Here is a 16,485-nt window from a genome sequence, read left to right on the forward strand (position 1 = left end):
CCCGTGGAAGTTCCCTTCACAGTTGCTGAGACATCTACACTGAGAAAAATGCACGATGGCCATGTTGAGGAGCAGACTATCCGATACCAGTGAGCAAATGCGCCTCATAAATGAATACTTCTTCTAGTACAATTTATAAACTATCTGATTCAGTACGGAATACAGTTGGGGATGATCAGCTGACTTAGGTGACCGACCTAGAATTTCCACCTTGGAACGTTACGTTAATCCAACATCGGCACTTCCTTAGCCCCACCCAGATGATAGAATGACTGCCCTGCCCAGACTGCCCAGACTGCCCAGACCACCCAAACTTCCAAGAGCCACACGTATGTATCCCCCAATTTAATATTTGATGAACACTTAAGAGTTGGCCTTCGTCGCATTTTGTAATATTGTCACTCACAGACTTGAAAAAGAAAATACCTCCAGAATGGCCAATGGATTCCTTCCATACCACGAACCCGGAAGTCTGTACCCAAGCACAATCCTAACCAAACATTGCCCACTCCCTGCTGATCATTTACAGCCAAGGAAATCCTCATTATTGTTTCTTTCTTCTTCTTCCTTTCGCTTGCCAAATGGGTCTCCGCAAAGATCTTTCGAGCCGGCATTATAGGACAAATCGCCGTCGGCATCATCTACGGAGTACCGTTAGCCAATATCCTTGAGCATAACTGGCAGGAGACATTTGTCGCACTTGGATATGTTGGTCTGATTCTGATAATTTTCGAAGGTAAGGTGGTATACGTTTTCATGGGTTTCATAGTGGAGACTGATGTCATCCATTCTAGGCGGTCTTGGCGCTCGTGTGGATCTACTCAAGCAGAATTTCACTTTGAGTATGGTTGGCGCGGCAACTGGGGTTTGTTTCCCCATTGGTCTCTCATATCTTTTGCTCTACCTTGGCTTTGGTTATGGTTCGTTTTAATGTCTGGTACATAGTCACCGATATCTGCAAGCAAGCTAACATAGCCAGGTCCGGTGGAGACATTCATTATCGGCGCTGCTCTTTCCGCGACCTCACTAGGTAAATAATTTCTATTTGCTTCTACTCAAATTTTGGCTGTACTGTGCCTAGAAATGTCGCTGATACGTATCAGGAACCACTTTTGCTGTGATTAGTTCTGCATCTAGCTCCATCAGTCTCTCACAGACTCGAGTAGGATCAGTGCTCGTGAGCGCGGCTGTAATAGATGATGTGGTAGGACTTGTTATGCTAAGGTATGTTGTTTGCTCAAACGAAATGCGGCCAATATATTTAGCTGACCAACTTTCACAGTGTCATCGGTGACCTAGGTAAACTTTCGGGAGATGGCAATGTCAACCTCGGCTGGCTCATCGGGCGTCCGATAGTGGCATCGATAGCTATGGCTATCGTAACGCCAATTGTTACCAAGTGGGTATTTGCGCCTTTTTTCCGGAGATTTATCGAATACCATTTCGCGCGCTTTGACCATATTTCCAACATCATTCTTATGACCCTTGTTCTTGCGGCTTTTATTAGCATCGCTGGCTATACTGGTACATCTGTCCTATTTGGTGCGTTCTTGGCGGGCGTATTCCTCACGTACCTCCCAAGTAATCGCCCGGAAGGACCATTCGTTGTCATGAGCCGTGAGGAGGGTGAGCGCGAAGCGGACAAAAGTCCTACATTCATTCATACGTTTGAGAAATATTTGCTGGGGCCTCAGGAGTACTTGATGGAGCCTTTGTTCTTCTCAAGCATCGGATTCGCGATTCCGTTCGTGCAACTGTGGACTGGAAAGCGAATCTGGAGAGGGGTGGTATACACGCTCCTGATGGCATTTTCAAAAGTAAACAGATACTCCTATAATTCGTGCCTCAATAATCGAGCTAACAAGTTCAATCTAGGGTATCGTTGGGATATGGATACCCATATGGCAGCTTCTCCCAGGCTGTAAATCCCGCAGCAAAAAAGCAAGCCCTGCGCATCAGCTTAACCAGGGACTACCCAAAAGTAGCGAGAGGGGAAATGATCACGATAAAAAACAAAACGAACAGGGAGAGAGAAAAGAATGGAATCGTGCGTGGCTCGCCGCCTTACTCTTAGGGTCTGCTATGGTAGCGCGCGGTGAGATCGGCTTATTGATTATCGAAATCGGACATAACGAAACTCCGTACGTCAGTGAAGAGGGTTTCATCACTGGTGTCTGGGCCATTCTTTTGAATACAATCATTGGTCCTGTTATAGTCGGTCTCCTGGTTCGATTCCACGCAGAAAAAATAGGGGAGGGGCAATGGGGACTACAGGATTCTTCTTTGTCCGTTCCTAGTCAGGAGATCGGCCACGGAGCTGTATAATTGTTTCGGAGCAAGATGATATATCGCATAGAGAGGTCCTACTGTATCGGGTGCGCTATAAATTAATCGACACGCTTCACGCATATCCAGAGATTAAAAGAAAGTGACACCTGCAAGCGCAGGAAGGCTACCTGCAAAGCAAAAAATAATGGTGTCCTCAATATTCACTGGTAGCGTTGCTGCCAAATGATGCAGTACCTACATTCAAGGGTTTTTGTTTCTTTATACGTGGACTTATTCAATACTTTCGGTTAGCAGGGTAGATTAATTCAATATGAATTTTAGGCTCTTTGTATTATGCAATCTGTTACAAAGATGGGTGAAAGACCAGCCCAGGGGCAGTGAGTAGCAAACCCATAACCTCAGCCCTCTACAATATCTTTCCAATGGGAGCTTAGAGTTCTAGAACTGGCATCTTTTCATTGGGTTGTTTCCATGATGTGTGGGACTTGGCGCCAGAATGTGGGCCGATAGCGGGAGTTGTTCTAGAGCGGGAGCAAGACTAGGTAATGAGAAAGAATATTCACATGGCCGGTGTTACTGGGAATCAAGGAATCAGGGGAAGTCTGTCTTATTCATACTAGCTAGGCTATCTTGCGAGGCAGAAGGAAAGGGGGTCACCTGACACGCGGCAACAGCCGGCCTTGGAATTCTGGGCGGGGCGGATCCATTAACAGAGCAATACTGCCAAGAAAGCTCTTTGTGCCAAGTCTGGGTCAAGGTTGCGTTCATCTCAACTATCGCGCTCGGTTTGAGCTGCATGGCCAATGAACTCCCCGGCATCGCCATACGCTTCGTTTGGTCGTATATGAAAATATGACTGAGAGGACCAAAAACTCCGGGATCGATAGTCTCCTTCAAGGGAAAAAGCGACAATACTATTATTTTCATCCAACAATAAAGGCGAAAGTGAATTTGACAACATAAATTTCCATTCTGGGTGAACCACTCACGAATAGAGACTATCAACGCTAGTCTGTATCGTCTGCCAAGCCTGTTCCTTGTGAAGCCTGCTGTGCGCCAAAGGTGGAGATTTGGAGAGAACCGGGAACCGCTCAATGTTCATTTACCGCTCGCTTAGCACCGGAAAGACCTTAGCACCGGAAAGACGATATTCAACGCCTGATGAGCAGGGGCACCTACCCAAATAATCGACAATGGTACCGATGGAACCCATTATGTACTAAACCGCTTGAATGGTGACACTTTGGTCTTTCTACCACCAGATCAACGCTCCGCTGAGCCTATATGGAAATTTGAGAAGGCCCCTTCGGGTAACTATGTTATTGAGCCTACAGAGAAAGAAGATTCAGCTATCCAGTGTGAGGGATTTACTTGCAAATTGCCGCCTGGATCTCAAGAATTTGATGCTGACGAGCTGAAGGGGTATGGTGGTTGGATAATGATGCAACGTGATGCTGAATTTGCTCTAGCCCAGAGATTTGATGATACGCTACAGCCGACCCGCAACTTCGAAGATCGCGGTCCCATAGCCACGGAACGCCAACAATCCAACATTTTCCTACAAAATAGCTACAACTATTTTAGAACAATTTAGCTTTCCGCAGAAGACCTTATATAAGATCAAATGAGAAATGGCACGCATTGGACTTTATTTTATTATATCTGAACAAGATTCAAGTGTCCCTCAATAATAACATAAACACGGCATTGCGATGAAGACTTAGTTTTCGAATTGATTGTGCTTTGTCAACGAAGTAAAAACCCAAGAATTAAGAAGTGGGCGGGGAGAAGATAATCAAACGCCATCTCTACAACCCCTCCAGTGTGATATTCATCGAACATGAGTGGTTTCCAAAAGGCGTTCCAATATCCAAAGTGTTTAGTTGGGTCACCTGTCTTGCTATGAAAAGGGAGGTAGCAGCTCCTTAAATTCTTTGCTGGTGTGAAGTAGTAGTAAAAGTGCATCAGTGCTAACCAGGCGAACAGCTTCATGGTATGAAATTCGAATTCGGCGTGGATATATGATCCGAAGAGGGTAAGAATATGTGAAAAAAGAAATTTGAAAAAAGAAAGAAATAAGCGCCAAATTGGCAAACTCTGCATTTGTATGATGAAATGCATTGCCTTTTGCGCAGTCGGTCCGAGTAATCCCATGATAAGGCCATATATGTCATTACAAGGGCAAGTCTCATCTAGAGAAAGTAGGGTGAACAACTAATCTATCAATATACTACTATGATATGCCTTTCCGCTGATCCATCAAAATGCATACTCATATACTTTCCTGCAGTTTATCAATCTACTAGGCTACAGGCGTTTCACATCATTGTTACTTTATAAATTTTATCCATGGACAAATTTTCTGGACTCAGATTGTTCTACCAGTAATAAATAGACTGTCTTGGTTATGACTTATCCTGTAAAGCAAAAACGGGCTGCGTTGCGCAGTGGATCACCCCTATGAACTGGCTGAACCACCCGTCCAGGACAAAGCTTCTGGAAAATTTTCAAAGCTTTTCTATCACATTCCTTGTCCCCGAATTGGGGAACATCAGTCCCCCATTCACAAAATAACAATTTACGTAGTTAGTCGCTGGCTCGTCGTATGATAGTGGGCCAAGGGCTTTCGGGTCTGGCTCATCAACAAGAATAAGAAAAAACAAAACAGAAAAGAACAGGACAGAATCAAAGAAAATATCTTCATCCAATTTTTTCCTTTCACCTCGCCTCGCTGAGGTTCTCGGAGAGAAGCAAAAACGGTCAAAAAGCCCAGAAGAACGTCATAAAACACCTCCAACCCCCACCCACCCTTCTTTTCCCCGTACTCTAAAACAGAAAATATGAAAATCCGTTTTCATTCATCTCATCTCGCTATGGTTCTCGGACTGAAGAAAAGGACAAAGCAACTGCGGAACGCCGTCAGCTCAACGCCCTATTACGAACCCCCGGACATCTTGTTGACGAAATGGCAGACCTTGCGCAAGATGGTGTTGCCAGTAGCGTAATTCGTGGGCTGTGCCCAGGAGGTAGTGGAAGCCGTGGCGGCCGTGGTGGCAGGCTTCGCAACGGGGGAGGATGCTCAGCTCAGTGAGCAGGGGACTGTTGGCAGCGGCAGCATCCATGTTGTCGCTGCACATTGAGATGTCAGCATAAGTGCATAAAAGACACCCCATACATATCCCCATAAGGGTTTATATACTGATAGTATATTCAACTTTCGCAGGCTTCTTCTTCCTCTTCTTCTCCCTCTTAACACAGAGGTATTCTACGCCACCCAAGGCGGCCACGACAACGAGGATTATACCAGCCCAAAGGCCGGGTGGCACCTTCGCCAGGACGTCAATAGCGGCAGCTCTGGTGGCTGCAGTGGAGGGACAAAAAGGGGTGGTCATGGTGGTTATAGTGGACACCATCGTGGATATGCCTGAAGACTGAAAACATCTGGGCCTTGCGGAACCATAATATACGCTACATTCATTGTGCCTGCTGAGTTTTTGTAATGCAATGCATGTGGTAACTACGTGTATAGCTTCTTACTCCACGAAGAAGGTACGATCTGGTTTCGCGGTTTGATATCGGTTGACCTGAACCTTATGTCAAGCAGGAAAATACAACAACAAGTTCTATGAGATGACTAGGACAAGAGTGTAATGCAAGCTGAGAGTAATCGTAAATCCTTTATTATATAACAGATAGTTATATGATAAGTCCATATTCACTGAAACTTTTAAATATCAATATGTACAAATTGAGATTATTTTGATCAAACCAAAAATTGAAAGTCGGCAAATAGGACTGTAAAAAGTGAGTCGTATATACACCTGGATAGGCAGCACTCTAGGGTGACAGAGAGAATTACTAGTATCTGGTACTAGTAGGCACGAAGATATCCAGAGTAGATTTCATCAATTCCGAGTTGGTTTACTCTCACCGCCACTGAATATCTCGGTTCGTTCTCGAGGCGAAGTTTGGGCAGTCGGAACCGGAACTGTCTACCAGTTGTCATCCGGCTCAATAGCCGTGAAGGACTTTGCAATCGACCAAGCGTGGATTTGAATAGCTTGATTTTTGAAGGGGGGAAATCAATAGATCAGGTTCGCTAGACTAAATACACTTAGATGCTAGCTGGTCAAGGTTCAACCTGTTGAGATCTAATACTTGGGAAATGGAAAGAAATTCAGCCAGTGTAGTATATAGTAGTTATACCTTCGACAGCACCACAACTGCACTACGTAACTATGGATAGTTTAAGTTCTCGATGGGAGCTACGTATAACAGTCATACAACCTTGGAATTTAAGGCATCTCCATCTTTTTTCATCACAGAAATCGGTGTAAAGAGTCTTGGTGAAATTATTTCAAGGTCGCATATCATCCTTATATTTAAAGCTGCCGAGTTGGATACGGAGCGGCAGTGTGTTCCATCTTGCTGTGCTAACCCCATCCCCACATCGTATAACTAGTGGAAAATGGCAGCAGAGAAAGCAACCGAATATGGGTCCCACCCGGTATAAAGTATTAGTCAAACTACTACCAACTTGCTGCAGATGGAGAATTTGGTTTATTTATTTCATTTTTTGCTAAATTAGCTGAAAAGGGACTCAGCTTTTCAAGGCCCGCATTATCTGTCAAATCCACCAACTCAAAGCCGCGGTGTAAAAGCCGAACCCTGAACCTGTTTTATGCCATCTGTATCCTTAGACCAATCCACACGATCCTTTGTATATTGCTCGACCCTCAGCTTCAATTCCATCTTGTGTAATTAGAAATCATCCACAGTACCGAGCCGCAGGATACTGCTTCCCGGGTATGCTTCGCCCACCCAGTACATCAGAGACCCGCATTTCGAGCAGAAATAATTTGTCATGGTCTTTCCGGACGCTATTGTCTTTGACCGACTAAACGTACTCAGCTTTTCACGACCTCCTATATGCGTGAGATGAGAGTCTGCGATAATGAAGTTAGATGCAAACATCGATGCTGGATTGGAAGTGAAAAATAAATAATGGTTGCAAGGCGTTCAAGAAGTGAGTGGTGGCGTGGTGGGGATAGAAAACGCTTGAAACTGGCAAGGCTGACGAATTCGAATCCCCTCTTACTTATCGGCGATTAACTGAAAATAGTTCAGTGTCTCGCACTTGCTACCTAATATCATAAAGGATTCGCATTTAGCAGGCTCTAATGAAGCAAAGTAAAAAAAAGAGAACATACAAAGACTGACCGAACACTTGGCCAATTTAACCGGAGCCAGGACTGTGTCATAAGGTGGGCCGAATGGACCGAGCCACCCACATTTCGGGAGTAAGGCTGTGAGTATCGCGTGCACCAGCATGGAATCTATGTTGTACGTTTGGCCTTTTTTTGATTTGTTCTCTTCGCCCTTTCCGCCTCCACACCGCTATCTTATAGGTGATGGAGCCGAATATCTTTAAAGATGGATAAGGATCAGACACCTAGGCGCAACCCGCAACCGCTGGGACACTCGTACATACCTTTTTGGTATTTTATTTTAGGTTCAATTTCTAGTTTGTTATCAAACTGCACAAGTTACGTTAATTTTTTCGTGCCAGCTACCATGATACAGAGGTCTTTCGGCGTCAATACTTACTGGCGTACTGGGTTGCTGATCGTCAAGATGGGCTACCCGAAGACACAACTCTAGTATCGAAATGTAGTCCATACCATATATTTATTCGGTTAGAGTGAGTTTCCAAGAGTCTTCATATGCCCTTGACTGGTACCTCTTAATCCCTTAGCTACGAGATAAACCTGACAACCAAGACGTGGGAATATACTCTTCCCCAGATCGAGGTAGAAATATGCGGGCGAGGTAATCCGGGCAGTCAGGCAGTGGTAGCAAATTCCGGCGTGCCTTGTAATATTCTCAGCACTCTAGGTAATATCCAGGCCATGACCAGTCCAGAATAGCCGTTACCTTCCAATTGTCGTCAGCAAGGATGTTGCGAGTGGCGAAGACAGAATGCGTGAATACAATTTCATGATCATCTATCAATGGATTTGTCGCAAAATGTTGATAAATTCCGAATGGGCCTAGAGCTAGATCTTTGTTCACCATCTGCTCAGAGTCAAATGAGCCCACCTTCAATTGAGACATATTTACCTGTTGCGGCTGTTTCACCATCAACACCTCCAATGGAAGTGCCCTTGAGGTTGCGTAGCTGAATGATGTACCCACGGAGTTAGTTCTTCGACAATCGATAGCTTTTGGTCAACTTTGAACAGAGCAAAAACAAAAACATACAACAGTCAAGTCTAAGGTTATGGTCACCTAGCGCCCACGATTCGGGCATGGGCGGCGCGCCGCTCTGTTCAGCCCTCTTCAGGGCGATCCAGGCGGATATTCACTCACCTGAATATTCTTCACCTGAATATTCGGCCTATGTATCGGGAGGTACATTCTCACATTTTGTTAGACCTGTGCAAAATCCATAGACCAAAATCATGGGCCTGACCCAACCCTCATAGCCCGGGTCGTTGTATTGGAGAAGGTTGGTTCCAGACGGGAGGGGGATCGTTCGAGTAGCCTTCTTTTCCTACCCCGGGGCTGACTCTTCCATACTTTTGCCTGACCCTAGCTTACTTCAGGCATTTTTTTGTGAACGATGATACTTTGCTCCGACTCCTTCAAAATAGAACCCTCTTTCCATTTCTATTGATCCTGGGCCGCAGCTAGGATGAGAAAACCTTTGCCCCCTGTGTCTCGTGAGAATCAAGGATGACCCCTGACTCAAGGATTTTAATAATTTCTTCTACACTGTGAGGTCTTTGTTCTGATAGAAATGAAGCCATGTTGGCCTGCCACGGCCCTGTTATGTAGCTCTGAAGTTTCAAGCCCTGCGTATTCGATTCTTCGAGGCACCGTGTCAACAGCATCTCGAGATCCAACAATGTGATTTTCTCTTCATCTTGGATCTCTGCTATATCTCCCGGTTCGATTTTTCTGTACTCATGCAAGCAGGTATGAGTGATATTCAAGGTTTTGAATGTGATAAAGCGAAGTATGGTCATACTCAAATGGCTCTTGACGTGTTCATCAGGTTCAGGCTCGTCCTCTGAGTGGAAAATGACACCCAATAGATCAGCAAAAATTTTGATAAGCTTTGCTGAGGTTTTATGGTCGGTTCGTGTGGGCAAAAGTCCACCCAAAAGGCTCGTCAGTGGAGAGCATCCATTCAGAGAGCACGCACATTCGCAATCGTCTAGAGCATTGTTGGAAAGGATTGTTCTCAATAAGAGTTTTGAAGATTGACTCAACGAATCGATTTTTGAAAAATGGTGTCCCTCATCTTTCATCCAATATAAGATTGATCCCACACTATTTCCTATGTCATGCAAGACCGATCCAGACGTTTTTTGGTGATAGATATCAGCACCTTTGCTATTCAACCAGTGAATCTTTCGCAGGAAGACATCCAAATCACAGGGTGGTGTGTTTCTCCAACATTCTGTAAGGCATGTCTGGTCTTTTTCATCGGTTTCATCAACGCCTCGGAAGCCAGCACTCCATAACCGGTCCGCTAAGTCAAGATTGATGCCGACGCAGTCAAAGACTGACCATCTTTGACGTTCCAGAAGTCCTTCCAAATCTACAGAAGTCGATGCCAGTAATGAATATGCTTCAAAAGCATGTAAGTTCAGTAGGCTTTGGGGTTTTATGCGTAATTGTTCTTGGACAGTTCTCGCTAAGTGTGCCTCTGCAAGTCCTTGTAACCGCTGTCTCCGATCAATCAATCCGCTAACAATTAGATCAACAATAGCCTGGTTTGGGTGATAACTGGCAATTTCAAGCTCTTCATTTCCGATGAAGCAATGATGATCATTCACCAAGATCTTGACGCTCTCCTCGCAGTTCGCTTCGCATGCCGCTGTAAGGGCTCTTTCGGTTGGTACATAACCAGATTGAAGAATCAGGGCTAAACCCTCAGCCCAGCGAGTGTAACTTTCGATCCATCGATGAAAATCGACTCCTTTTCTCAGCTGTACAGTCAGTAACTTCCTCGATTTGTATACGAGAGGTTGGAGCTCTTCTGGGAGATCGATATCTTGATTATTTCAGCCTTGCGTTCTTTCCAACTGCTCTTTGGGGTAGAATTACCTTGTAGCTCTTTCTCATCGGCGATTCTCCAAATAAGCCGGAAACTTAAGTCCTCGAAAAAGTCATCATTCCTACGTCCGTCTCCTCTCCACATATGGTAAAAAGGGTTGCAACAATTCTCTTGATGCCTCCAATCAAGAGCTTGTTGAGTCATATACCCCCCAGCTTCAAGTAGGTCTGAACAGATATTAATCGTTATCTGTTGCTTTTCCAGATCGATTCCTTCATGACCGAAATAACTGATCATGCTGTCAGCGGGCGTTTCGCCCCGGTCATTTGCACGGTCCGGAGAGAGGCCCGCTTGTAAGAGGCTTTTGATGAAAATCCTCCAGGTAAGCCATGAACGGGTATTCCAGCGAGAACTGTAACATTGCCATTCAGTGACTCTCTGTAGTCGTGGTTAATAAAAGAGATTCAACGAAATTCTCAGAAGTTCCAGCACCATCTAACTTCTATGGGTAGAATCTGGAGGCAAACATGGTCGGCAAATTGAAACTCACATGTAATATAGTGTCGCCGCTTCGAAGGGTATCCGACTTTGATGCTTTACCTTCACGGAAAGTTTCGAAAAGAGCCTTCTGAGTATTCATAATAACAGCATAGACATCTTGTGCTCTCAAATACTTTTCTGCATCATACAGGATGCTGAATACTTCGGAATTTACAGGGACGATGGCACGGAACTCAATTTTAGGGCTGATTGAGAAGCCTCCTGCTCCGACAGTCCTTGAAAACGATGTTTCAAGGGTTACTCTTAGAGCCCACCTGCGGAATAATTGGCGATGGAGCAAAGTAATGATCCTCTTGCTTTCTGTGTGAAGCTGGCATTGGATGATACAAGCTGAACCGGCGTTGCGCGGTCTCCCGATGCCACATGAACATTTTGTTTGGCGCCAAACCCGCTGAGAGGGAATGACGGTCCCCTGAAGATTCGACTCTTCATCCAAGGTATATTGATGCTTTAAGGCCGGTTGGGCTAGGCCTGGGGTGAGAGCTGGCCCTTTTTTGCGGGAGTTGTTTTTTTGCTATGTTTGAGAAAAATCGTGAGTGACGGCTCCAGGGCGGAATTCTCCCAGGTCTGACTTGAGGGGATAGCTATACCGTCTGTTTAACATGACCTTCAAGCAGCTCTAGTCTGTTTTCAATACTGGTGCAGCGCTGGTCAGACTTTTGAGCCACGAGTAACATCTGGCTTGTATCAGAGGCGCTTGATGCTGAGTACGTTAGGAGTAGGTCAGTTTGATTCTGAGAGATAGACAACATCGCCCTTGAGACTCCAATTAGCGGTGGGACCTTCGCTTTTCTTCTAGTTTGACTCACAAACTCAGAATTTGTAAGGAAGTATTCAAATGGGCTTGCAGCCAGCGCACAGTTTCCAATAGTGCCATCAGTGTGTCACGCTTGAAAGGAAACAGTATCCTATTGATCTGAATTTTGGACCTCAAATCGCTCGTGCTCGTGCTTTTGCACTTATTCAGCATTTTGCTTAACCTGCCCATCCCTTCTTGACAATTAAAGATGGAGTCGAGTGCGACAATTGCAGATTGAGCCGTCAGAGGAGAAAGGAAAACTTGCGAGTTGGCGAGGATATTTTTCAACGCCTTCAAAGTGCTCTCGAAGCTTGTGATACGGTTTGAGAAGTCTTGAATTTGTTCATCATGGGCTTTGTATGACCCATAGTAAGTCAGTAGACCCTGACAGACTGTAAGGCCAAGCGAGATAACTCCTACCGCACTCCCAGCCACAGATAATGGATCGCCCATATGGAATCGTATATATCAGCTTTGGGAATACTCAAGTGCTATGGATGGTGAATGCCAACCTTAGAAGAACGGATGGTATGAAGCGTTTATACTGATAATCATGAAGTAAAGAGCATGGGAATCTCGGTGGATGCCTGACCACCGATGCCCAGGTGGCCAGCCGCATTCTAATTCAGCCTTAAGGGTCAGTGCAAACCCCGCGCTATGGTGGTGGCGTTTCTAAAAATAACCCGGTCAAATCGCACTTGGCCCTTTTCTCACCTCAAAAACAGATGCTGATTTTTAAGCCGCAGGTCGATGGTATGATAGGAAAAATATTATTTGAACTCAGGAGGGGTGTTTACGGTCATTACGGACGGTGATGGGTAGCAGAGTTGTGTCCTTTATTTGTATTAGTAGGAAAAATTGAGTAGTACATGACCAGGATGGCGGCGAGGGTTTTCTTGGGCCCCCTATCCAGAGTCAGCGAATCAGATTATTATGCAGCGCTTCCCTTTTCCGAAGCATTCCTTGAGAATATTCTCAAAGACAGCGATAAAAGCGCAATGGATTGGTCAAATAAAATCGGATTCAGCTCTAATTATGTGGATCCAACCAATATCAAACCAGGGCTTAGGGAGTTTACGTAGAGAGGGCTGAATGGGCTGAGGCGTAAAGATGCAGATGGCAATTTCCGAAGGGAACCACAACAAACACTGAGCAAAAACAAAAAGTAAAAAAACATACAACAGTCAGGATTCGCATGTGGTCACCCACCATACTACTAACTGACCGGCGTGTGGCTTAAGTACGGCTGAGCGGACGGGAAGCCCTGTTCTCCACACCCTGTGGTCGTATGTGCTGAATATATCATACAGCTGAGTCATATAGATCAAGTACTCTCTGAGTTCATTGAGTTTATTGTCGAGTGAAGAATGGGCGAGAGCCGCTTTAGCGTCGCGCGACCAGAGGTGAGAAGGGTGAGTGCGCAATAAATAGGGTGAGAAGTGGGGTGAGAACTAGGTGAGAATTCTGCGGATCGGCGCGCTGACCGCACAGACCGCCCAGTTGGTCAACCACGGCTTATTGAGTATAGCTGTAGGCTCTGAGATATTTGTCTCTTGGCATCTGTACACATCCATGTGTAGGCTCTTTTTATTGGTGGCTTCATGGTGTAAACCCTCTTAGCAATGACCTCGAGCGCCGCTACCCTCGGTACGTTTTGACTTGATGTGCGCCGGGCGTGAATCCGTCCATGAATCTTGGGATGATCTAATCAAGTCAAAGAGGGTTTGAGAAAGAATCGCCGAAGAAATGGTGGCTGAAAAACTCTCCTTGATGATATTATTGTATTGAATAAATGATTTCTAAGTTATAATTTCTTTGACTCATGAAATAGGCCCCTGACTTCTTTCATAGGCAATAAATGGTCTTTTCTAGTGCATACTCGCTCAAAGTTAGTTCGGCCACCTTTTTATCTTGAATCATCTTTTTGAACCTGTCACTTCATAGTCATTTATAGGAGCTGGGTTAAGAGTTACAGTCACGTGCTTTTCTCTGCAATCTTTCCTTTTCTATGATCCTTACTATTGTAGGATATCTATAGTTGTTATAAACTATAGCATATCTTAGAATAATTATCTTCCTAGGATAGCTAGTATCCTGTAAAATCCCGAACCTTAGCATATACTAGGATACCTAGGTCATACAATAGTATTTATTGTGCGATGCTGCAACTTGTAGCCTGTCGTAGGATCTTCCCGATCTTGCAATGTCCTATTCCCTACAATCCCCCATTTCCTATGGTAAGTCGTGTCCTGCAACGTCCGCCGAATCACATCCTTTTCACAGGGTCCCATAGGTTATTCTGTATCCATAGGGTGTAGATTTAGGAGTAGGAAGTCGAAGGATATACAAGAGACAGTTATTATATATCTGCGTTTAGTTCTTTGTGTTCAATTATACATTGTTACTTAAAACCTACTAGTTCAAGTATCTTTCTATCTGTTTCGTATAAGACAACTAACCGATAGAAAAGGATACACTTGGGTATCTCCTAACCTAGCAACCTCCATTGACGCCTCTGCTATCCAGTCTAGTCTATAGATCCGAGCCCGTATAAGACCTGGTCAACCAACTGGCAATAGTACGATTGCGAATCAGGACTTTACAGAGTCGAGCATCGAGACGGTACGCGAACCCCGTGGAAGTGATACTCACTGCGACCAGTTAGCGTTGCGTAACAGGTATAAGTTGTGTAAAAGTACGAAATCTATTTAAGAGGTTAAATATATAGGCTGTTTCTAATTATGACGACTGATCAACGCCCACACTTTTTAGATTGCTAAGAAATCACAACCTTCCCAGGAACCTCAATGCCCCACAGTCACGTGTATTCCCCAATACCCTAGCGCCCCCCGATGTTCAATCAGAAATCATTTCATCTGCTCCCTGGGCACAGGGGTGAGCAGGGTAAGCATAGGGAAACCCGTTCTCCGTTATCTTAACGAGGCCTATGATCAATCCCCAGCTACCCTTCGCAAAAATAGCGCCTCGACTCCCTCCCTCCAAACTACAGAGGATTCGTGACATAACATATAGCGGATCCTTGACTACATCATAGATGGCACGAAAAGAGCAAAGAAACAGTATGCTGATTTGCGAGATTTTTATCTCCATAATATATCGGACTTCAAGTCATATCATCTGGTCTATGTGAATGAGTGGGGATGTGATAAACAGATTGGTTCCAGACGCACTGGGTGGTGTCCACTAGGCCAGACGCCACTACATATTTCGAGATTTCATCGCGACCAGCGACACAGGCAAGATCGAAATCAGTTTCACCACTTGTATCTTGAGATTTTTTCTAGAAATCTGTCCCGAAAACGCTATGACTATCACGGCTACTCTGCCCGTGAACCCCTCTCTTGGCAGTATCCCTTTACAGTCGTGATAACACGCCAACCAGAAGGATGCCTGCTCATTTGAGGATGTGGCAATATGTTGTCAGGGGATAGAATAATAAGCGAGAAAAGGCAAGAGAAAACGATATTTGATTGTTTGTGCGAGTTGGTAACACACACTATATACGGCCTCGATAGAACCCAATCCGATCATCACACCAGCTGAAAATAAGAGCTCACTTTCAACTCTTTCGACTACTAAGGCTCTTATCTCTAAGAAATCGTGACACTGGCGCTGCCAGAACCGCTCCATGCCTCCACCGCCACGACCTGATAATTGAAGTTGCTGTTGCCGAACCCATGCTGCGCCCAGAAGTTGAAATGGTTGGCGGTAGTAACCGTTCCAGATGTGCGCTTGCTCTGTCTAACGGAGAAGTACTGCGTGAAAGTGCTTGTTCCCGTGATCGATGGCTGGTTGACCCGAGTATCAGTGCAGACTTGGTATGTGCCTCCATCAGAGGTCACAGTACCAAGGTTTGTGGCCCCGCTGCAGGGGTTGTAAGTGCCATAGCTCTCAACAATGTAGTATTCGGCCTGGGGTGAGTTGATCCAGCCATACACAGCGAGGTAGGAGGCAGAGCTAGCAGCGTTGTATGTGGCAGAGTAGGTGATAGATCTGAAAAACGTTAGACCCTAGACTTATATTAGAGGATATAGTCACCCACCTAGCGGAACCAGTCGTCCAGCCCAGACCAACTACGAAATCGGAGCTGACTCCATCCTGCCAGTACATAGAATATGTTCCGGCACCCTGGTTGTAGCTGAAGGCACCAAGGTTGCCGTTGTAGTTCTGGACGTAGTTAATATTGGCAGCTCGCGACACCAGGGCAGGTTCGGTGACAGGGGCGGCGAATGCCGCGGCCAAGAGGCCTGCAAAAGCTGCAGTGATCTTCATGATAATTGAAGAGAGTTGGATGCTGGTGAATGGATGTGTATAACTGGAAGAGTCTGAAGAGAAGCCTGTGCTAGTCAATGTTCTTCAAATTGCAAGCCCGTTCTACTCTATTTATATTCTGCGAAATGATACTTCTAGTATTTATCCCCTTTCCCCGCACGACGAAGCGTCCCGGTTATGTGCATTTTGCCGCTTCGCCTTTGGTGGTTGAACGAGCTCGAGCCTATTGCCAGAGACGGCTCTATAGTTATATGTTTCCGGTGCAGCCACCAGTCTGGGCACCTCACTTGGCTAAATGAACTGTACCTGGCTGAATAGATTGCATTTGGCTAAATAGATTGCAGGTGGCTAAAAAGGCCATAGTTGTGTGAAAGGTAAATAATGTGGATGCGGGGAAGTGGGGATTCTTCAGCGGTTCCCTGCAGAAGTTTCACCGGCTCAGAAGTCATGTTCATAATTATGTAGTCTTTGATCAACT

The 16,485-nt window shown here is 45.3% G+C and overlaps 5 protein-coding genes across 5 annotated transcripts; 1 reads left to right on the forward strand and 4 right to left on the reverse strand.

Moving 5' to 3' along the window:
* Nucleotides 1–433: 433 nt before the first annotated feature.
* N7478_011259 (cation:proton antiporter) lies at nt 434–2,325 on the forward strand (the record flags this gene model as incomplete). The annotated part of the gene is made up of 7 exons (XM_056927473.1): nt 434–470; nt 530–736; nt 795–920; nt 980–1,030; nt 1,104–1,224; nt 1,283–1,817; nt 1,876–2,325. The coding sequence occupies 7 exons, from the start codon at nt 434–436 to the stop codon at nt 2,323–2,325; spliced, it is 1,527 nt and encodes a 508-aa protein (XP_056774521.1).
* A 2,888-nt stretch (nt 2,326–5,213) lies between these two features.
* N7478_011260 (uncharacterized protein) lies at nt 5,214–5,411 on the reverse strand (the record flags this gene model as incomplete). The annotated part of the gene is made up of 1 exon (XM_056927474.1): nt 5,214–5,411. The coding sequence occupies one exon, from the start codon at nt 5,409–5,411 to the stop codon at nt 5,214–5,216; it is 198 nt and encodes a 65-aa protein (XP_056774522.1).
* Nucleotides 5,412–5,480: 69 nt separating this feature from the next.
* On the reverse strand, nt 5,481–5,681 carry N7478_011261 (uncharacterized protein; the record flags this gene model as incomplete). The annotated part of the gene is made up of 1 exon (XM_056927475.1): nt 5,481–5,681. The coding sequence occupies one exon, from the start codon at nt 5,679–5,681 to the stop codon at nt 5,481–5,483; it is 201 nt and encodes a 66-aa protein (XP_056774523.1).
* Nucleotides 5,682–8,172: 2,491 nt separating this feature from the next.
* On the reverse strand, nt 8,173–8,403 carry N7478_011262 (uncharacterized protein; the record flags this gene model as incomplete). Its single annotated transcript, XM_056927476.1, has 1 exon — nt 8,173–8,403. One exon carries the CDS (start codon nt 8,401–8,403, stop codon nt 8,173–8,175), a length of 231 nt encoding a protein of 76 aa, XP_056774524.1.
* Nucleotides 8,404–15,325: 6,922 nt separating this feature from the next.
* Nucleotides 15,326–16,007, reverse strand: N7478_011263 (glycoside hydrolase family 11 protein; the record flags this gene model as incomplete). Its single annotated transcript, XM_056927477.1, has 2 exons — nt 15,326–15,728; nt 15,778–16,007. The coding sequence occupies 2 exons, from the start codon at nt 16,005–16,007 to the stop codon at nt 15,326–15,328; spliced, it is 633 nt and encodes a 210-aa protein (XP_056774525.1).
* Between the last annotated feature and the right edge of the window lie 478 nt (nt 16,008–16,485).

Source organism: Penicillium angulare (genome assembly GCF_028827245.1).
Source record: "Penicillium angulare strain IBT 27051 chromosome Unknown utg000008l_segment0_segment0, whole genome shotgun sequence".
Lineage (NCBI taxonomy): Eukaryota > Fungi > Ascomycota > Eurotiomycetes > Eurotiales > Aspergillaceae > Penicillium > Penicillium angulare.